Source organism: Corvus cornix, chromosome 3 (assembly GCF_000738735.6).
Source record: "Corvus cornix cornix isolate S_Up_H32 chromosome 3, ASM73873v5, whole genome shotgun sequence".
Classification (NCBI taxonomy): domain Eukaryota; kingdom Metazoa; phylum Chordata; class Aves; order Passeriformes; family Corvidae; genus Corvus; species Corvus cornix.
In genome coordinates this window covers 78,388,605-78,411,358 of record NC_047056.1, presented here as the reverse complement: position 1 = coordinate 78,411,358, position 22,754 = coordinate 78,388,605, and the positions used below count along the sequence as shown (strand labels likewise).

Here is a 22,754-nt window from a genome sequence, read left to right as displayed (position 1 = left end):
ATTTAATAGCAAAACTTTCACCAAGTTCAGTTTGATCTGTATTTCAACCTCAATGCCTAATGTTGCTAATGTGGGATGTGGTAAACTTGATCATCCAGTTTTTTATGGCCACAACAGATGTTCCTTCTTTTAGACCAATGGAAAGCTACTGAACTTCATCCACCTTCCAAAACAAAAATACAAGCATTTGTTTACAGTTTGATTCCAGGAATATGAATTGAATTAGCAGCTGTGAGGTTTGTTCTTGTTTATTTATGAACAAATATATGCGCAATTCTTGCTCTTCGCAAAGAAGTGTTGCCTGGATTCTATCTCCTCTATATAGTAACAGTATTTTAAACGGTCTAATACTCTTATTATAATTTGTTTAGCACAGTCAAAATATCACCATAGTACTTTTTACCTTGTTTTTTAAAAATGGACCAATATTTTTCCTCTGTCATAGAAAGCAACATATTATGGTTATATGTTTTTCATTTTGTAGACTTATAATTTAGATTGACTATAAATACAACATTCTTGCAACCAAGACCCAAGGCACAACCTACAGAAAATGAAGGTACTGAATGTAAATGTTTTCTTCCTCCTGAAGATATACAATGAATTTTCAAATTGGCATAAAAGGTTAAAAGACTGGTGCCTTCTCCTAAATTAAAAGAAAAAACATGATAGTGTAATAAGTGAGAACTGAAGTTTTCTAATATAAGGAGAAAGAAAATGATTGCTAATTTGATAGGTACCATCCTGTCTCTGGGGTAAATATCCAGTGTTTTTTCCACAAAAACAACACACACTGAAGGGAGACAGAAAAGGAACAAGAATAGGAGTGCAGAGGTTCTTCATTAAAGGAATGGAAGCCTCATTAACATGCATCTGTTGCTTATGAATAAAAGTACTTCACACCTTTTCCTTTGTCTTTCCTGAACTGGTCTGTGTTCAAGAGTCACAGCACTGTTTTTATTGTGCCAGATTAAAAATTCTTGTGCCCTTGCTTAGTCTTCAGCTTATGTGAAGATGTTTCTTTGCTTTGCTCACAACCAAGCCCCCCACTTTGGTTTAATATATGCTGCAGCTGTGTTTATTTTTACTTCTATGGGCTGTCCTCGACAGTGATGCTCCCAGCAGCTCTGTCAGGGTAGGATTTATCAGAGTGGCTGAGCTTGCTGAGCAGCTCATGCTTCCACACACCTAGTCTCACTACAGCTCTGTCCTGGCTCTTTGTGCATCTTTGCCCAATTTAACTCACTAAACCAGTAGGAAATTACCCAATGTTTTGAATAAGCTATTTTTGTGCCATTTTAGTGAATTGCAGTAGCTGAGGTAAAGGTCCACCAAATGCCAAAGGCAGCCTAGTGAGTGGCACAAATTCTTGGCTGGGTAAGGGAAAATCATGGTGGAACTGTGAACTTTCGGAAGCAGAGACCTATTGTGTGTCTTGTTAAACCATTTCCAGATGAAAAATATCCATTTTTCTTTTCTGAGCAGATTTTTACTGACTGAACTAGTTCATTGAAAACAACATGGTTGCTGGACCCACACAAGAGAAGCAGCAGCAGGAATACATTCCAGGAGGTACGGAGGTAAACTCTCCCGGACAGCAAGTTCCTCTCAAGGAACCACACTTGGAGGTTGAACACAGAGCGTGCAAATTATCTGGGATTGTGAAATGGAACATACCAAAATAACATATCCATTACTGTGTTAACTGATATTAACACTGAATATGATACATATTACCAGTTTTCAAACATGCAAATTGGAACTCTCAAGCTGGCGTAAACTCCGTGATGCTTAAATTTATAAAATTAATGGATATCTTACTGCTGCATGCTTCACAAATCCTCACAGCAGACACAGAGGATTCCAAGTATATCCTAAAGGTTAATTTCAAGCAATTGAGACAGTGGTCACATTAGTAATTCAACCCTCTGATTATCTGAGATATCTCAGTTGGAAAAGAAAACCGCAAGCTGTGAGCAGATAACATAATCCCTAAAAGTAATTTAGCTGTTCCCCATGCATGCTAAATTTTCCTGGATGAGCCAGAGCTAACTTTGTCCCACTTTCAGATGCTGGCATTCCTGTGCATTCTCTACTCCTTCTTCAGTCCTCCAAAGAAGCAGACAGTTTGTTTGGAGGCAGCTGCCACAGTGCAATTTGCTCCGTGGCTAAGCCTTACCATTCCTGTTAGCTGTGGCTCTGAGGCTCGGCATCCTCAGCTGTAATGCCACACTACTGATCAGGTATGTAAAGCTATGGAGTGTCCCAGATGAATCTGTGCAAGTTCAACTGGACCTTGTGTTTTTATTGAAGAAATACAAAACTATACAGGGAACAGTAGTGCCTCAAGGAATCAGGTACTGGGGAAGAAAAAAATACACGAGTTTTTTTTCCCCCTCCTCACTAAAAGTGGGAGTCAGCTTTTTCCATGAGTGCAAAAGTGATTGAGTTTGATGTATGCCTAGAGTGATTGTTCCTAAAGAATGTTGGCCTGGCACTATCCTCAGGAACATTCTGCCTGCTCCAAAGGGCTTCCAGCCCTAAAAATCCCTTGGCAAACATATCTGAATTACGTGATCCTTTGCTGAGTATATGCCCTCTCAGCTGTTGACAAGTATTTACTGCATGTATCCATAAGGATAGTTCAACATGTATCCATAGTTCAAAGTAAGTTCAGCACGTTTTGGGCTGGATGGCTTTATTCCACTTCGAAGAATTTGAGGGTGGAGGGAAAGAACCGACCATAACCATAATTCTTGTCGTAGTATGTTGCAAGGGTAAAAATAGCTCATGACAAATGTAAGGCATGGGAGCCTGAGCTCTTCTTGGAGTCACTGCGAGTCCTGTAGGGTTTGGTCACTAAGTAAAGAACCTCCTCCATCTTCTGTGGAGAGGGGAAACCCGCAGTTCAGCATACCCAAGCACCTTTCCAGGTGACAGAAAAGTTGTGGAGAAAGAATACAGTAGGAAAAATGAATAAAATGGGAGTTTCTGGTAATTAAATGAACAAAGGAAAAAAACCCAGAATTTGTCATTTTGGTCCTGTTTAACTTCAATTTTTGTCAGGTATGGGTTGGTTCAATAGGCAAGTTCCTTGCTATGTAGCTTGTATCTAAAAACTCCCCATCAGTTGGCTCCCACAGGCCTGGAGTGCAGAAATCCTGGAGAAATGTAAGAAATCCCAAAGAAATCCAGTCAGACAGGGCTCCTCGTTGAAAAAAAAATAAAGATGTCAAAGAAGACAGGGTGTTTCCAAGCCCAGGAGAGCCACAGCAGACCTTTCACTTGAATGCAATCTCTGGGCCTTATGATGGTAAGACATGTGTGTAACAAGGCATGTGTTCCATCAGCATGTTGTCCAAATTAGGTTCTTTCACCCACTGTGCAAGAGGCCAATCCACACACAGAGTCAGGTATTTGATTTATTTACAGTTCTGCACTGGAAGGGGTGCTGGCTGGCAAATTGACTATCAAAACACTTCACTACTTATACATTTTAGCAAAGGCATTAATGTTCCTTGGCTACAAGTTACATAGTTCTCCTATTACTTAGTATTCTATTTTTTATTGGTCAAGTTTAAGTGAGTCCCTCTCTTCTTGCGCTAATAAGACCACACGCTCAGTCCTTCCCTTCCTTTGAGTCAGGGGGCCATGAGGGTTACGATGTCCCTCTGCCAGAATTACCTTTCACCCAGCTGGAGCTGATTTCAGCACAGTTGCTGAGTTGGCTTTGTTAGTTTCCTTCTTATCATGGGAGTTCTGCCAAACGTCCTTGTGGCCTGTAAATTCTGCATTCTTTGTACCCACTATCAGTGGGACATTCTTCTTCCCAAGGTTTTTTAACACCACCCCCTCCCCACCAAGTCTGAGAACACTAAAGCACACCAAGCCCTAAAGTTTAACAAGGCAGTTCTTCCAACAAGTAATTTATCTTTCTAATATCTTATGCTGATTTTGGCTGGTGTGGGGTTAATTTTCTTCACAATGGCTGGCATGGGGCTGTGTTTTGGATTTGTGCTGAACAGAGGGTTGATGACATAGAGATGTTTTTGTTATTGCTGAGCAGGGCTTACACAGAGCCAAGGCCTTTTCTGATTTTTGTGCAGCTGGGGAGGGGGCTGGGGGTGCTTGGGAGGAGACACAGCCAGAACAGGTGACCCAGACTGACCAAAGGGACATTCCAGACCATGTGGCATCATGCTCAGTATAGAAGGCAGGGGAAGAAGGAGGAATGGGGCCAACGTTTGCAGCGATGGTGTTTGTCTTCCCAAGCCACCGTTAGGTGTGATGGGGCCCTGCTCTCCTGGAGATGGCTGAACATCCACTCGCCCAGGGGAAGCACTGAATTCATTCCTTGCTTTGCTTTCCCTATGGAACTGTCTATCTCAGCTCGTGAATCTTCTACCTTTTATCCTTCCGATCTCTCCGCGATCCCACTGCCGGGGGAATAGGGGAGCGAGCGAGCGAGTGGTGTCCGGGAGCACGGCCAGCACGGGCTACGGGCGGGCCCACGAAACCCCGCTGGCTGGCCGGGGGCGCCACACCGGGCACGCTGGGGCGAGGAGTTCCGACTGGGCGCCGCCTCCAGGCCAGGCCGGGATCACGAACTACATTTCCCATCGCGCCCCGCGGCGCGGCAGAGGCGATAAAAGGGGGTGGCAGCGCAGGTGGCAGGCCGGAGGGTAGGTGCGGGCGGCAGGTTCGGGTCGGCTGGGGACTGGTGTTCCCGAGGCCTCATGAAGCCGCAGGAGCCGCCGGAGAGCGGTCCCGCCACCGCGTTGGAGGCGCTGAAGCAGCGGGCGTGCGAGAGCGTGGATCTAAACGCGGCGCGTCTGGGTGCGCTGAGCCGCGACATCTGGAGCCGTCCCGAGCTGGCGTACGCGGAGCACCAGGCGCACGACGCCCTGACCCGCTTCTTCTCCGGCGGGGACCTGCCCGGCGCCGCCTGGGCCGTGCAGCCGCGCTACAAGCTGGGCACAGCTTTTTCGCGCCGACTGGGGCACGGCGGCCCCACAGGACCCGCTCCGCCTGGCCTTCCTGTGCGAGTACGACGCGCTGCCCGAGCTCGGACACGCCTGCGGCCACAACCTCATCGCCGAGGTGGGAGCCGCCGCCGCGCTGGCGCTGAAGGCCGCCCTGGAGAGCCTGGCGGAGCCCGTGGCCGTGCAGGTGAGGGCCCTGCCGGGAGAGCGGTGGCGAACTCTCCCTGACAGCCCCTGACTCTCTCTGTGTGTTTGTGCTGCAGATCACGGTGCTGGGGACGCCCGCGGAAGAGCAAGGAGGAGGCAAAATAGACCTGATTAAGGCTGGAGCGTTCGATGGCCTGGATGTGGTTTTCATGGCGCACCCCTCGCAAGAAAACGCGGCTTACCTGCCCGACGTGGCCGAGCATGAGTGAGTGGGTGGGTTCAGGTGGAAAGAGGTGGTTTGTTACTAGCCTTTTGTCCCCTTCCTGAGAAGGGAACCTGCTTTAGCAGTGGCTGAACCCAGAACCTTGCAGGTGCCCTTCAGACAAAGGTATTTGCAGTCAGCTAAGGAGCCAGGTTACTGTTAGGGAATGGCACTCTGAGCCATTCTTTCAAAGTGCTGTGTTCAGCCTAGTGCTCAAATCCCTGACTGCTCTGAGATAATCTTCCATGTATCCCAAAAATCCGTTATTTGTTCTGATGTTTTTAGGCGTTTCTGTTAAACATGCTTGTGATTATGCCATCTGTTAAAGTAGAATTTAAAGATGCAACTGCAGGGTCTCAAGGGTCACAGTTCTGTGCTTTCCTGGGTGCCAGTCATGTGGTCCACTGTGCATTTTAATCAGTTTGGAAGGTGTTTCAGGCTTGCCTTCCTCCTTTTGAAAAGAACTGGCCAGCTAAGCCTGACCGAAGTTTGGATCTGTAGTAACTTCCACGCTAAAGTTAGTCATGGCCATGTTGTGTGTGTTAACTCTCACATCAACTTTTTGGTTTTGATCCAAAGTAGTTCCTGTCTTTCCTTCGTGTTTGTCCCCAGTGTAAGGATGGACAACAGTCCTACCCTCACACAGCTGCCTTTTTTGCCAGCCATGTAACTCTTTGAAAATTATACCTTGTTTTCTTCTGATTAGTGCTGATGTTCATGGACAGCACTGGCTCACTTGTACTTTGAGTCACTTGACTTGTCTTAAAGTACACCTTGCTGGATGTGCATCCCCAGAATTGTATACAGTACATGAGGTGCAATTTCTGTAGATCTTACTCAGCTGATGCAGGGACCGTAGTGTTTCCTTATAATTTTGGAGACAGCTGGCCCTTTTGGGACTTCATCTTCAGTCATTTTCAAGCAATCAACTCTTAGGCAAATGCTTGGTCTTTAAGTACATTCTTTTTTTTAAATACTTTGGAGCTTCATTCTTTTCTTGCTCTACCAGTCTGCAAGGCCATGTTGTTCTTCCTTTGGTGTTACAAACATCTGTTTCCATAGTGTCCCAGCAGTAGTACCAGCAGGTTTTGTTCCTACATTTTATGTGTTACGTGATTCCTGATCCCAGGGTCTTACCTTGCAGAGACCCTGCTAGTAAACTCCCTCCAGTGCAACAGTTTTTTCAAGTATTACATTTGGCTGTCTCAGACTAAATTCTGAATTATTTAAATAACTAATTTTCCATTCATTTATGACTTGGTGTACTGGGAACTGTTTTCAGCTTGTTGTGCTACCATCCAGCTTTGATATGCTTGATTTTACTGACCACTTTGCTTTTACTAGGGCTGTTTCCAGTGGATAATTTGCTTCTGTTACTGCCAAGTGGAATGGTAAATGGTAAAACAGGGTTAATCTTCATTACCTGGCCAGTTCTTTGCTATATTCTTTTGTCATTTTTCTAAAGAGTCTTAACTGGTTATTGTAACCTCCTTCAAAACTTAGCCCAACTTGCATTTACTTTACCTTAAGACTATATTTATAATCTTCAAGATGTAGTTTTCAATGGTAGTTTTGTCTTTCTGCTTGCAATAACCTTTTGAGTTTGATACAGTAACATTTGGAAATATCTCTTCAGAGATCAAGATCTGCAGTAGGATGCAAGTCCTAGATAGCCTTTAAACCTTTGAATGTGGAGGAGGCGTGGAATTGAAGTGCTGAGTGAAACAATATCTCCAAAAGCCTGAAATACTGAGTTTGTCATGTTACATAATTACATAATTACAGTTATGTAATTATGAGGTTTCAAAGGTAGAAAGACAGTTTTTCTAATTTGTAATTGATCTTTGGTTGTTTGCAGGGAGTTTAAGGACTGGTGATCTCTAAGTTGCTAGTATTGCCGTGTCTGCAATTCTGAAAGCTGCCTTGTGCCTGAAATAAGATTAACACTAGTGAATACATGCCAAAGTTTGCTGATTCTTACTCACTTGCCCTTCACTTAATCAGCCTATTTATTGTTGGTCAAACAGGATCTACATTCTTTTGCTGATATTCTTAAACTGGCTTAGGGTGTTCTGCAAAATCTGTTGGGTTTTCCTGAGCGTCTCTGACATTTGTGTAGCAAAAGAAGTACAAGTAAAGGAATGCTGAAATAACTTTTTTTTAATAAGAAACACATGTTTCTTGTGGAAAAAAACATTGCAGCATGACTTTTTGCTGTACTTTGCCTTCTTTCCATTTTTTTGAGAATTTCCAGGGATCTTTGCGAGTTGATTTGAAGGGCTGCAGTCTAATACTTGGGATATTAATGGACAAGTTCCTTGTATTTCTTAATGATAATAAATTTTAAATGAAACTCATAGTCTAGGGAATGGGTTCTATGATTGTCTTGGAAGATTAGTGGAGATGGAAAAAGGCATGTTTAATTTGGATTGCAGCAGTAGTAAGAGATGTTTCCTGTTGCAACAGTACACTGCATTGTCTCTCTCTTTACCATCCAGAATTTAAGTGCTGGTGTTAACTTGAAGCTGTGGCATGGTTGTGAGCACAAGAGGTCACTTCAGGATAACTGGTTAAGTTGGCCTTTGTGCAAGATGGAGGTACAAGTGAGTTAGTCTGGTCATGGCTGGATAAATGGTTGTAAAACTTGACTTTTGTTATTTAGACACGAGTTGTATGTGATCGTACATGCTTTTGCTATTTTACATACTGTACACATTTTATTTGACGAGAATTAGGATACTCAGATTCTAATCCTGAATCAGAGAAAAGGGTTTGTTATCCTCTGAGAAGAGTGTTAGTAACTTTAAGTCTCATAACAGTCAGGTAGTATAAAAAAAGCATTGGAGAAATTTAATTAATATATGAGAAGTATACTCTTCAGGAAAAGGCTACATAATGATATATTACCAGTAACTCCCTTGCCTGACTGGCTCTTGGTATCATTACATTTTGTTGGTTTTCTAGAAATCTTTCAGCGTTTTTCTGCAAAGATAGTTTAACTATATAACAGTCTAGTGCAAGGTAATTGTTTGGTGTTATGCTGCACAAAATTTAAATAACATACATTTGTGTGAACAAAAGGAACTTTTTCATTTCAAAGATTTTTTTTTTTTCACTGAATGAGAAACAAATAAGCAATGCCTTTTATTTCCTAGCGTGACTGTGAAATACTATGGAAAAGCTTCTCATGCTGCTGCTTATCCTTGGGAAGGAGTTAATGCGTTAGATGCTGCTGTTCTTGCGTACAACAATCTGTCTGTTTTAAGACAGCAAATGAAACCGACCTGGAGAGTTCATGGTGAGATCTTCATTAAACCTAATGTCCAGCAAGTAAGAGTTTAGGCTGTTGAAGTACTAACATAGAACATCACACATTCCAAAGTATTGCACTAAAGCACTAAATTAGTATGGTCACTTCAAATATTATGAAACAGCACCATTTCATTTAAATGGTGTGTCTGCAGTCTTTAAAATCATGTCAGTGTCCAGAACTAACTGCTGAAAATAGGCTGAAAGGTCAGATTTGAAAGGGGACTCCGATGCCCAGGTGAAGGCTAGACAAAGTTTAAGTGTTGAAGTTGCAGTTCAGAAAGAAAGAAAAAAGTTCTAAGTTCATTTTGGTACATGATCTTCAACTCCTTAGTATATATGTGGATTTGCAAAGGTGTAAGATTAAATGCTTCCAAACAGTGAAGTATTACTTACTGCATCGCTTTTTTGGTAGACATTCCATTAATTAGATGGCATTTATTGGAAAGGTCTCGTGGTCTGCAATGAAATCTATTTGGTGAGGTACAAAAAACGTGATGGCAGAAGATTATAGTTCTGATTAGTAGCCCAATCAACTAGATGTTCACTGGATTCTAATATTTAATATCTAGTAGGTTTGGGATTAGAAAGGCCATTTTGCAGTAAGACATTAACTATTAAGCTTGGCTCATACTCCTTCAAGGTCATGCATTTCTATCTGTAAAGTGAGAACGGTTCAAAAGGTGAGATGAAGCTGCCCTTTAGCTATAAATCCAGGTTTCCTTATTACACCCAACACAACTTTTTCCAAGTTGAAATTAAGAAACTGCCAATTCTACAGGACTTTTGAATGTAGAGCTGTTTATTTGGAATACTTGTTATGAGCTAAAAAACCTTCCAGAAGTTCTGAGCTAATCATTATGTGTCTTGGCTGCTTGTGCTGTATATAATACAAGTATGTGTTTCTCTCCAGGATATCTGGATGGAGTCCTAATCCTTTTGACTGTAGATGAAGCTGTTTGCAGTTCTGCTCTGCAGTATGCCCAAGTGAATTTCAGACAGCAGGCACAGCCTCTCTATGCTATTTCTCTGTAGAAAACAAGGCACATAACTAAGAGTTTTGGTGTCTGCAACCCATGTGTTGCAGGTTTAAGGTTGAAGATGCCTAAGTCTTCTGTTGAATCTAAGCCTAAACCCCTAAATACTGCTTTCTTCATAGTTTATAAAGGCTACATGGGTAATATTGGCAAAAAATCCAAGTATCTAAACAAGCCTTCTAGAGGTAATGTTTCCTGAACAGCAGCACAACTGAAATTACTGTGTTGATACAACTGCTGTCATAAACCTGGTTTTCAATGTGGAAATATTTAAAATACTTCTGGGAAAGGACAAGCAGCCAGAATGAGATTTAATTTTAGGAATGCTTTCTTTACAGCATTATGTAGGAGATCTCATGTTGTAGACTTGGAGTATAATCAGTGGCTGAATTAAGTGATCCTAAAATAGTAGTGTTAACCCACTAACAAAAGCTGAAATAATTTCCATTGCTTGAAGTCTAGAATTTCTAACCAATGTTTCATGTACTGAAATATTGTTGTCCTGAGTTTGAGATTTTGCTGTGAATGGAGTATATGTTGCCCCCTTGAAAAACAGGAATGTAGATTTTTTTTTTCCTGCTCAAGAAGTTGTATTAAACAGGTTGTAAAAAAAAAGTTTCCATCCAGAAGGGCAAATTGGGTGCTACTAATAGTGTGCAGGCAGCCTACTTTTAATCTAGGTCTGCTGTCCAATCCATATTGCAGTTGTATTGAAATTTAACTGTAGACCTACTCAGACTCTCTCCAGTTCCATTTACAATTGTGCTGGACAGGACAAGTGAAAGCTGTTTATTCATGAAGCTACTTGTTCTGAGAAAGCTTGTTATGGGTATGTGTCATGCAAATTTGCATGAATACTCACTGCTTCCTTTCCTGTGATGTCTATGTCTCTCATCTGAGCTGTTCCTATTGTTATGGACAAATACTGATACTGGATTAATTCATTACTTTGTTTTTTATTTTGACTGTATTTGAGATTGGAGGTGAAGTTCATAATCTTAATAGGTTTTCTGCACCAAAAGTAAAGTTTTGTTGCCCATTTGCATCCCATAGATACTGTCTCTTCAGGCCTCACTGACACACATCAGTAACTTCTGCAATATTTCCATTTAAGGTGGAAGTTTCTCAGGTACTACAGAAAACAAATCTAATTCCACATACAAGAATTTGAGGGTAGGAAGCCAGGGAAACAGCCTGTTGGAAGCATCTAGCTGTTAGTGCAATGAAATTTAATGTACAGCTGGGGATCTACAATGTTTTCTTGTCGAAATAGCTAAATATTATTGTCTTTTATGGTAATGTCTTTGCCATAATGGTAAAAGATGTAGTCAATCACACTTTTCCTTGAGGGAGCACTTTCAACTCAAACTGCACTTGTGAATAAAGCTACATGTATTATACATTCCAATATTTCTGAAGAATTAATATGAGCAATCTAATTAACTTACTGTGCACTACAATACACACATTATTCCAGTATGGCTGAGAAATGCAATTTACTCAGCTTTTCTTCAAGCTTGCAAAGTAAGTTGGAAACATTCTAATTGAGGAAACGTTTAAAAGTTGGAGTCCAAGTTAGCCCTTACAGCATTTTTTTTTTCTTGTTAGCAGACAGATTGCTTTATGACTCCAATGCATTGAATTTTAGGGGATTAATTAGAAATGCTAGTTTGGCTTGACTCTGGGATTTAAAACAGATGTCTAACCAAAGAATGCTGTGAGATTGTGCTGAAAGACATGTACATTTTCTACTTAATCTGACATGATGAAGAAACTTTGTCCACATACGGCATTTTTTACATTCTTTGTATTTCATGCTCAGCTGATATTTTGTTGGTTTTGTTTATGTATTTATAGTTCTTGACTGGGGAATTTCATGACAGGGCTGAAGATCAAGCAATTGCATTTAATACTGACAACATGACTTTTCCCCTTCTGCAGGTGTAATAAAAAATGGTGGTGTGAAGCCTAACATCATTCCTTCTTACACTGAACTGGAGTTTTACTTGCGTGCTCCTTCAAGGAAAGAGCTTTCTGTTCTGACAGAGAAGGTTGAGAACTGCTTCAAATCTGCAGCACTGGCCACAGGGTGCAAGGTAAGAATATATTCGTTGTCATGTGTTTCTGTTACCCAGACCAGAACAGGAAATCAAAGTTTATGTTATTTGTCTGCATAGTGTTTAGCCAAAGTAAAACTAAATTACTGAGATACTTTTTGCTGTTCTGTTGCTTTGTGGCCTGAAAGTAAGCTTTGGTTTATAAATAGAGTGCCAGAGAATCCTAGAAGAATCTGTGTTGGGAGAGACCTCTGGAGGTCATCTGGTCTAGTTCTCTGTTCAGAGCAGGACCTCTTAGAGCAGGTTGCTGAGTGCCTTGTGGACTTTTGAGTACTTCCAAGGATGAAATTCTACCACCTCTCTCAACAAGTGCTCTACCCACCTCCTGGTGAACAACTACTTTCCTAATGTTTGCTGCAATGACATGAGCACTGGAACCGGTTGCCTGCAGAGGTTGCAGTGTTTCCATCTTTGGAGATATTCAAAAGCTGGCTCAGTATGGTTCTGGGCAACCAGCTCTAGGTGACCCTGACTGCGCGGGGGAACTGGACAAGATGACCTCTTGTAGGGGCTTTCCCACATCAACCACTCTGTGATCCTGTTGTATCCAATGAGAATTTCCTTTGTTGCTTCTTGTTGCATCACTTTGACATCTGAGAAGTCTGGTTCTGCCTTGTCTGTACCCTTTCCATCTGGTAACTCTAGACCAGCAGTAAGATGCCCTGCTAACCTTCTGTTCTGTGGAGGCTCAGCAGATCAAGTTCTTCCAGCCTGTCCTTGTACGTTATGTTCTCCACTTAATCATTCTGGTGGCCTTCCCCTGGCCTAGCTCCAGTCTTGACTTAAGGAGAAACAAAACAAACACAGATGTTTTCTGAACAAAAAAAATCAGATGTGGTCTCACAGGGGTTGTCTACATCAGTAATAAAAATACTAAAACACTAATGGCACCAGTCTTGGTTGCAGATGAGTGCTACAAGTAACAGGAAGCAATGTGGTATTTTCTGCCACTGGTTGTAAACACTTGGAGCTTTTATGTCTTGTGTCATCTGAGCCGGACGTGTTGTCATGCAAAGCTAGGTTCGGTCATTCACTATCTGCTTTTAAATGAGTTCCATCTTGTATGCTGGATGTTTACAATCACCTCATGATTCATGAGCCTGGGTATGAGTTGTAGGAGGATTTATTTGCTGTGTAATCCCTCTGGGAACTTGAGGATAGGATGGTCTGAGGAGTGTGTAGTTTTCAAGGACCTCCTCTTGGCCCTTCAAGAGGATGTGACCTTTAGTTCTGGTTCAGTGAGCTGGAACATCCCTCTGTTTCAGTGACACTTAAAAAATGATAGCTCCCAGACTGCATTTCTACTTCTCTTACTCTGCATCCTTCGATGCATCCTGCCTGATCCCATGTACATACAATTTCTTTAAGTGCCCTGTAATTTCTTTTTGTTTTGCTGTGGGTGATGCTTCTATCCTACAGATAGTGCTGCTAGGCTCAGAGACCTGGGAGGCTTGATGGCAAACCTCACCTGTAGAAACAAGCAAAACAGGTATTGGGTCTTCTGTCTGTTTTTTTCCCATATTCTTGGTCATTAGGTCCATTGCCCCATTAAATAGCAGGCTCATGTAGCAACCACATGTGAAAAACTGAGTGATTTTTCAATAAGCATTTTCATTTCTTTTGCTTTTAGTAAACGGAAGCGTGTCTCTTCTAGCTGGTTCAAGCAATATGATTACCTTGTTTTGTGTTTCTAAAATAGATAGTTCTACTTGCTCTGTTAATTACAGGCTTATAACTAATTCAGCTGTAAAAAAAATGTATGTGATCATGAAAACAAATAGGTTCGGGGTATGTCAATATTAGCATGTCACTTTTATAGTCTATTTGAGGCATTAGATGTTGTTTTCCTACCATGTCCCCTTCCCTAGATCCAGAAAATGGTTTCAGAAAGTGCAATTTATGCAGAATGAAAGTTAAGATCTCTTTTGAAATTTGACGTTGATAGGTTTTTTTCATGTGTTTTCAAATTTCTTACTTGTGTGAAGCCATTTCATGAATGGGGCTGTAATTATTGGAAGCATTCTAAAAAAAGGTAAAATACAGTTTGATAAAAGCCTACATTTATTTTATGTAGTTTAGTAGTACCTGCAGGCAAAAGACACTGTTACAGGAAATACTTGTTTTCTATTTTTGGAGAAAATTTTGAAATCCTTGCTTCTGGAATTTTTCTGTCTTGTTGAAACTGAACAGAACACCAGCTGTGTTTTGATCAAGGATAATATTTGGCAGAATGTTGTATTTTTGAAAGAAACTTAGCATTTATGTCTGTTTTTCCTTGGGTTTGAAGTCTGGATATGGAGGGGTTTCTTTTGGCCTTCAGATTGTTTACATTAAACTGGTTTACACTGGCAAAAAAGTTAAAATAATTTGGGGTTTTTGTCTAGGTGGAAATAAAAGGTGGTGAAAATGATTACTACAATGTGCTTCCAAATAAGAGCCTGCAGAAAATTTACAAGGAGAATGGAAAGAAGCTTGGAATAGATTTTATATCAGAAGATGCTGTCTTGAATGGTTTGTCAGGTAACTCCACCTGCATTTTTCATTGTGACTTAAGCTTAGATTGATCAACCCTCAAGTGTATAAAATAACAAAATAGAGCTAAGTTAAACACAGTTTGGTCAGAAAAAGCCAAATTACAAAGCTGAAGCTCTGTAAAAGCTGGCCTGTGTTTCTGTATTTGTTGTAGAAGCTAAGAACAGGTAAGAAAAGCAGTAAACACCTATTGATAATAGTTCTGAAAGTATTTCAAGTAATAAACAGTTTGGTTTGGGGAAAGGACAGAAAGCTAAGAGCAGTATTTCTGAGAACATCAGGATGTGTAATAAATTGTCTCATTCTGTGGCTTTAAAATACAGAATCCTGGATTGCTATGAATAGGGATGAGACTTTGTTTTTAGGAACCTTGTTTAGTAATATTTTCCAAGCTTACATATAAACAAGTCTACCAGAATCTAACAATTATTTTAGAGGGAGTTTTTGGAGAGATTTATAAATGGAAGTTTAAGCATCTCACTCACCCTAATTTAATCTTTTCATTAACAGGTAATTAATTACATGCCTCTAGTTTTAGTTCGTGAATTCAACAGATTAGTTTTCCAAAGGGTGCTCTTCAAGTAGGTGTTCTCTTCTGGGTCTTGACTATGTCTCAAATGATTTAACTTTTTTGATCTCAGAGCTATAACAGAAATGGGAATTCTTGAATGCTTAGGTGGGTTTCTTGTTATCCTTAACGCTTTTTTTCAGACTCTTCCTACAGGAGCTCTGTTCAAGTCTCAACTTCTGCTCATACTTTTAGCCTTAACTACTGATCTTAATTGTATTTATGAACATTTTTACTCCATTCACGCTAAAGGTTTTTCTCTTAGAAGGAAAATACTGTTCTCAGTAAAAAGTTATTAGTTTGATTGTGGTACTTATCTTCTCTATATTAAATGCAGATTATCTTCGGAGTTTGGACAAACTTGGTGTTTAGGAACAGCTCTCCAACCTTTTTTTTGTGGGTAGGGGAAGCATTGTATCTAATGGTATTCTTGGTATCTAACGGTAATGGATTTTTTCCCATTGCTTACTTCCCCTCCAAATTAAACACTGGTTCATTGTCTTGTGTTTAAAACCAAATTATAGCTAAAGGCAGATTTTTTCCTTCTTTCTTCAGTGTAATACAAATAAGATTTACTACTTTGCTCATTTAGCCAAAGATAGGGGCTGAGGAGCCTTAGAATGTTTACTGTAGTGCAACTTTCTGGAGCTCTGCTAGTTGGTTTCTCCAAACCATTGTAGTAAGGATGATCACGAATTTTGGTGATCTTGCATTTATTCAGAGGACTTGAAGTGAACTTTGCACAGACACCCAGTTGCAATAGGGCTTTCATATGTAAGTTACATGATATGCTAAATGTTAACTATTAACTTGCTTAAACCAAAATTCCCGGTATGGCTGTCCTGTCTTTGAATTGCATGTCAAATGTCAAAATGTGCTTGAGCAATTGCTTTTTTATCTCGCGCTGCAGCAGGTTTTACTGAATTTTCTTTCCACAGCTTCTCCTCTGAATATTTGCAGTGGGAATTCAGGAGAGATAACACAGCACAGTCTCCAGAGCCATAGGAGTGGAACTTTGTATGCTACCCTTTTCGGGGGGGGTTGAGTATTTTGTGTCGTCTTTTTCAAGACCTCTATTTCTGTTTAGTTTTCATGTGGTTTTCAATGTTTTCTTTTAGGATATCAGTTTCTTCTGTTGAAAGGGAAGGAAGATAGCTCAGTTGCTTCTCCATGTCTGTGCAGCAGAACAGTCGTTAAGAGATGAGCGTACTCGCTGCCACCTCTGCATGGGTATTAGTGTCGGTCTGCTCCCAGGTATCGCTCTAGGCAGATAAGCGTCACCAAGGCTTCCTTGAGTACAGCAAATCACACGACTCTGGGTGTGCCCCACACAGCTCTGCTCGCTGGGCACATAGCCAGGGTGGTGTGACATAATGTGAAACTGAGCTAGCTTGGACCAGGTGCCAGCACCTGTTTTTCCTTCCACTGGTCGTAGGGTGGCTTTACTACAGGATATCCATAACCTCCTAAAGCAGATGGCTTAGTTAAACATGCCTTTCTTGAGGCACCCACATGTGTGATAACTTAGTCTGCTCAAAATTTAGTATTCATGGGGTTCATTGGCTTCCTGTACACAAGACTGATGAAGAAAATCTTAAGGTCTAGTATTTTTGTAGGTAGTTTTGAAAATTCCACTTTTGAAGCTTGGGACTGTATCTAAACGTTTCTTGGAATCATGTTTGTGGTAATACTGACTGCATTAAATATTCAGTGATTGAAGAGGCTTCAGGATATATTTTTGAGAGGCTGAAACTCCAATATCTCTCTGTTGAAGATAGTGCAGAATTATGTGTACTGCATTGATAACTGCAATTATTGATGCTTCTAGAAGGAATCCCAATCTGTACGTGTCTAGCAAGCATACAATTTCAGATGTTTGTATGGAAACCATTGGAACACCTGATGTTCTAAACATACCTCTATGTTATTCCCCTAAAGGGTGTAACATTTTTTCTGATAGAGGAGAAGATTTAGCTGTCACCTTTTTATTAAAAGCTGCGTGGGTTTTGCCTCTCCATATTACTAGAAAGTACCCAATTTAAATCCCTTCTATTCAGCAAAAATAACATGTTGACTGGTAGTGCATTGAATATGGATATAAATTTAGGAGGAATGACGTGACCGAGAGCTATGATGGAGTGAAATTTCTAATGTTTTGTTTGCTGAGTGAGAGTAGGGAAAAGGGCAACACAGTTTGCAGCAGTTCATGTATTGGGACTTAGTAAGGCAGGTCTAGAACCCTTGGTTTAGTCTGGAGTATGCACAACTACTGGTTTGTCTGTCCAGGTTGAGCAAAGAATGAATCAGTAGTGCAGACTACTGGAAATTAAATTAACTTGTTGCTGTGCCAAGAGTTGGATTTTCTTCAAATGCATCCTGAATTTATGGGAAGAGATGTTTTTGAACAAGCTTTGCTGTTTCCATTATCTGTAAGCAAAGTAAATAGCAAACTCTTGTCCTTAAAATGTAGGCTCTGTGGACTCACTTTCACTACCTATAGGCTTCCAAATAAAATCTGTATTCTTCAATCATTTAATTATTAAATCTTAATGCATTAGCAATATCTTCTCATCATGAAGTATCACTATATAGAGGCTATCTGATGTGTTTCAATTAATTTTAAATCTCTGGAACAGTCATTTTATACACCATTGCTAAAGAAACCAATTCTTGAATCTCTGGCCTCAAAAAGTTAAGTGAGATCTTAGTGCATCATCCCTATTTTTCCCTGCTGCAAAACAATGCTTACTCTGGTATCTGGATTTCACAGTAACTGGTATGTTGATTTCCCCAGCTCCGAAATGTCATTTTAACAAATAATGAGGGGATTGCTTGTTTGGGTGAAAAAAAAGGCACTTGGGATGTAGTTGGGGATATAGTTGTAAACTCTTGGACGATTTACTATGAAAAATCTTCTACTTTGGGATGATATCATTAAGTAGATAAGGCTGTGAGATAGGTGCTAGATAACATACTGAAAGTGATAGGCATGAAGGAATCGTCATTAAAATCTGCAGCATTGGTATCAGGTGTTTGTCTGCAAAGCCCTAGCATTTTGTCTGGAGTTTAGTTCTGATTTTATTTCAGGGGTGCTTGTGCCATTAGGATTTCCATAACTGAGAATAATCAAAACATATGGGGGAAAAAACTGCTGCCCTCAATCTGTTTTTGTTTCAAGATGAGTAGTTTCTACTTCAGTGCCCTACAGAATGCTGAATATTTGCATATTGGTGAGAAGTAGGAATTGTTGGGCCTAGTTCTAAGGGCTCTAATAGGGAAATAGCTGAACTGCCTTAAACTCCCAAGGTTTGCAGCTTTCCTGTTTCTGAATTAACAGCTTACTATCAGGAGATGCTTGATAAAAAATGAGCAGTAAAATGAATAGGAACATGCTGATACATCTTCCTTGCAGTCCAGTAACTGATCATTGATCAGAAGTGCACTGGAGAGCAGCACCTGAAGATGGTTAGTTAGGGAAAACACCTTGGTGACAGGAGATATTTGTATGGGTAATGACTCATTAGGATTGTTTTTTTTCTAGTATTTGGGGCAAAGGATATTCCATTTTAGATATGGGCTGGAAAGAATCCCTATCATGCATTTTCTTACAGCATTCAAAACTGCATAACGCTTTTTCATTAAGAAAATCTCTATGCTGCTTCTAGGTTCCACGGACTTTGGAAATGTCACATTTGTGGTCCCTGGGCTTCATCCTTATTTTTATATTGGCTCTGATGCACTGAATCATACTGAGCAGTACACAGAAGCTGCAGGTGAGTGGAAGTGAAAAGGGTTAGGGGTTTATATTTGGAATCCTTAAGCATTGTATAGACTGTTTGCTGACTGCTCACTACAGCAAATCTAGAAATTAGAAATATTTCAAATTACAGAGAATTAAAACTTTCCCAAGTTTCACTGGTATTGAAAGCTACTGCATAGTAAGTGTTTAAAAGTCTAAGTTCTAGATCTGAAACTGGCTGCATGTGAATACCTTGTAGAAACAGGGTTGCTTTTGTCAAGCATGATGTACTCTGAGCTGAGTACAGACCCTGAAATAATTAACATTAATAGTAGAGTTGCAGAAAATGCTGACAATGTAGAATTTTTGTGTTTGTGTTTAAGATTACATGTATATGGGTATTATGACCGCTCCTCATAGTAAAAGCCTGATTTGATAGTACTATGTAGACAAAAGAAATTAGAAGGATTCTCCATAACAGCATATTCAGAAGAATTTCTAAATGTGAGCCAAAAGATAGAAGTCATTTTAACTCCTAAAACACAATACTTTGGAAACGTAATAGTGCTACCTTATAAAGCTCCACGTTTTCTACAGAGCGCAATGTGAACACTCACTTTCCTGTTCTCTTAGTTGTTTATATCAGTAGCAGAAAATTAAGTACTTGCAAGTGAAAAAGTGTTTTGAGGCATGGGAAAATCGGTATACTTCATGCAAGTTGATGTTTACGAAAATGTTCTTGCAGCTGAAACTTACAGATCTTATTTTATAAAATATGTCTTACGCAGTAAGCAAGTGGTTTAAACATTGGTAATCCAACCTGAAATTCCTCTTACTTCTTTTTGTGCAGGGTCACAGACCGCTCAGTTCTATGCCTTGCGCACAGCAAAAGCTTTGGCAATGACAGCACTGGATGTCATTTTCAAGCCAGGTCTGTTAGAAGAAGTCAGGGAAGACTTTAGAGAAGTGAAGCTGAAAGAAGAGGAGCAAGTAAATCCAGTAGAACCTAAAAAAGGATCTGGTGTCGGTGTAGGAGTATGTGCATCACACTAAACTTCATTAAAACTTTCTCAGTAGGACTGACTTAATGGAAATGCTGTATTTAAATCCCAGTAGGGACTGAACAAATACATAGCTGAAGAAATGATGTTTTTATTTTATTTGGACTTTAGGAGAAGCAAATAGTGTAATTGCTCTCAAAAATGTGCAATTTCATCTAGCTGTAATGTTTGTGTTCAATATGGTGATGAATTTCATACAGAGATTTCAAATATGTTGTCTTTAATTTGCAGTGTTGAATAAATTATAGTGATTAGATCCCTTGTCAGTGATTTGCTATTTAGTGCTCTAGTAATATTCCTTATAAAGGAAGTATGGCAGTTTTCTGTTCTAAAATAAGCACTTTTCATTCAGTGATCATACGCTGAATCTGATCTGTGAAGCTTTTATGAAATTTCTGGTCAGTCACTTTTCTTGGCACAAGATGGAGACTTAAAACATGAGCTGGTTTCACTGGAGAGAAGGGGCTATGTTTGGAAATATACCTGGTTTTGATAATAGTAGCTTCTAGAAACGGAAGAGAACTGTTTTTGGAAATGAAATCTGTAAAGCTTGATTGTCCTGAAATGCACTGATTTTCCTCCTAAAAAATTTTGGAGGTGTTGTGGAGCAGTTATGGATCACAAAATTGGGAAGCAACTAAATGTTTATTTGTTTAAATTAACACATTTAAACTACTGTGGCAGAAATTCTGCTCTGAGGCAATACAGGTGTCCACATGAGGTGTTGCATTAGTGTAATTGGTCTGAAGGAGGTGTATAAATTTAGCTAAACCAGTGGAAATCTTTGTCACAAAGCTCCAAGTGTGGTGCCATGAAGCAGTAAGTGGTTGCGTGCAAGCCCCTCTAGTAAGCTCAGAGGAGCTTGCAGTGAGGATTGCTGGTGCAGTAACTGCCTTCTTTAACCTGTTTGTTCCCATGTCCTAAGCAGCAGATCTGTTAAGTCTTGCCAGTTGTCCTTTCTGTGTGTTGCATGGTTAGGCCATTTAATCCTTGGTTTTTTGCTTCCCAGAGACATTAATACTGCAATTTTATTGAGGTGGTGTTCTGTGTGCCCAGAGGTATTAGGATGTCTTTTAATTCACTGGTTAAAGATCTGGTGAGTACACAGAAAATAAGTCAGTGGACAGATGGAGAGAGAAAGCAACTTGGTGATTAACGTTTTCCTAAGCACAGGTATTACTGTAAGCTTCAGAAAGGAAGGCAGGCAGGAAGTCAGAGTAACTGACTTTCAGAAACCTTTTTTTTTTTAACGGTGTCTAAATTGTAAACTCTAAAATTCTATTCAGAATTTATAGTCTGTTGAGTTCTGTATTCACTTTAATTTTACACCAGCGTCCTTGCTTTCATTAGCAAGTTTTCCTGGATGGATGCATCAAAGAGATGAAGGTGGGACTCTGAGCGATAGGTATGTCCAGGATAGTAAGTTGAATAATAAATCCAACTGAAATTTGTTCTAATGTTTGTCAAAGGAACTTTGTCCTTAACTTTTAATTTACAGTCTGCCTTGCCAGTTCTTGGACACAATTGCAATTCATTAAGATCTCCTGGGTTAACAGACTAGTGCCTTGATCTCCTTAGCACACATGAGTTTTTATTTCTTCCTGCATGAACTGCTTAACTCATTGCTTTGCTGTTTTTAAGATGGAGTGTTTGGATCCCACATAGATAGCACATGCTGTGGTGTTGTGTTTCCTACAAGCTGATGTACATTAAAGGCTTCTCAGTTCTCTTTGTCCAGACTTCTTGGTGGCATCATATCCAAGATCAGTTAATTAAACTTCTCTGAACTAAAAGCATATCTTCATTTTGTTGTAATCATTGCTGGAATTAAAATGGGGTTGAAATACTGATTAAAGATGAGTTGATATTAATAAAGGAATTTAATTGTGATTGAATTTTCTTTGCTTAATATTGGGATGCTGCATGGTTTTATTTGAGTAGCATGTTTGAGTTTTTTTCTTTTTTCCCCCTAGTTATGATTATGTAAGATCGAGGGTGTTTTAAGCTTTCCATTTTGGTCTGCATTTGTGAGGGTTAATGCCTTTCAAACATAGTATTTAATGTTAGTCTTTATAATCTTAGGGCTGTTTTAACTGTTAAAACATGCTGGAATTGATAGAATAGTAGGAATGTGAGCTTGTGAGTGATCTCTGAAGGATCTCTGTTAGGCTAAAGCTAGTCTAGCCTTCAGTTTGAAGTGGCATTATTGCCAACACGTGGTCAAGGTAGTTTCGGCTTCATTTGCCAAATCCTTGAATCCTCATTCAGTCTTCTTTCTCAACTCCCCATGTGAGCTAATTCCAGTTTGTCTCAGAATGTTCCTTCTTGAACTAAAGAAGTTTGGGAATTAACCTTGCGATTTTGCTAGCACAGTGATACTATGGATGGGAGAAGCTTGGTTCCTGTGGGAATAAAACTTTGATTTTCAGTCATTTGTGCTCATAAATCACATGTATATGAAAATATCTGGCATGCTTTTTAAGTTGCCCTAACTGCAGTCTTCCCCAAGCTGTTTGTAATTTAAGAATATTGGAATATTTGTCAGGAATAGTATTATAAGTAATTAATCAAAATGTGGAGGTGATGAACTGTAATGGCTGAAATTATTCTGAACAGCTGATGGCAAGTCACAGCTGTGAAAGGATGAGGTGATTATGTCCAGATGTTTTGAAGAACTTAAAGCCTCTGCCTGCCTACCAAGCTACTGTGTTTCCTTATTTAGTATCTGTCTTAGAACCTGAGTAAAAGATAGACGTGATTTAAAGCAAAACAAAAAATGAAACATGAAATGTGATGGGTTTATTTTTTATGAAAATATTTGGAGGAGAGAACTTGCAACCTGCTGTGTTCCTGGTGTAGAAGAGCCCAGCAGCCTTTCTTCAAGCCGTAAGTGGGAAGCAGTTTAATGTTCTTGTCAATCTTATTTCTATAATCATTTCCCTCCACTGTGAGTGCTCTGTACCTGCTCCCATTGCAGTCACAAGGACCAGAACTGTGTTC

The 22,754-nt window shown here is 40.0% G+C and overlaps 1 protein-coding gene across 1 annotated transcript; it reads left to right on the top strand.

Annotated features, from left to right (window-relative positions):
- Positions 1–4,220: 4,220 nt before the first annotated feature.
- PM20D2 (peptidase M20 domain containing 2) lies at positions 4,221–21,649 on the top strand. The gene is given in 8 exon segments (XM_039568671.1): positions 4,221–4,982; positions 4,984–5,169; positions 5,246–5,394; positions 8,547–8,689; positions 11,679–11,833; positions 14,239–14,374; positions 18,620–18,727; positions 19,544–21,649. Coding segments are annotated over 8 exon segments (1,326 nt in total). The 5' UTR covers positions 4,221–4,736; the 3' UTR covers positions 19,747–21,649.
- The last annotated feature ends 1,105 nt before the right edge of the window (positions 21,650–22,754 follow it).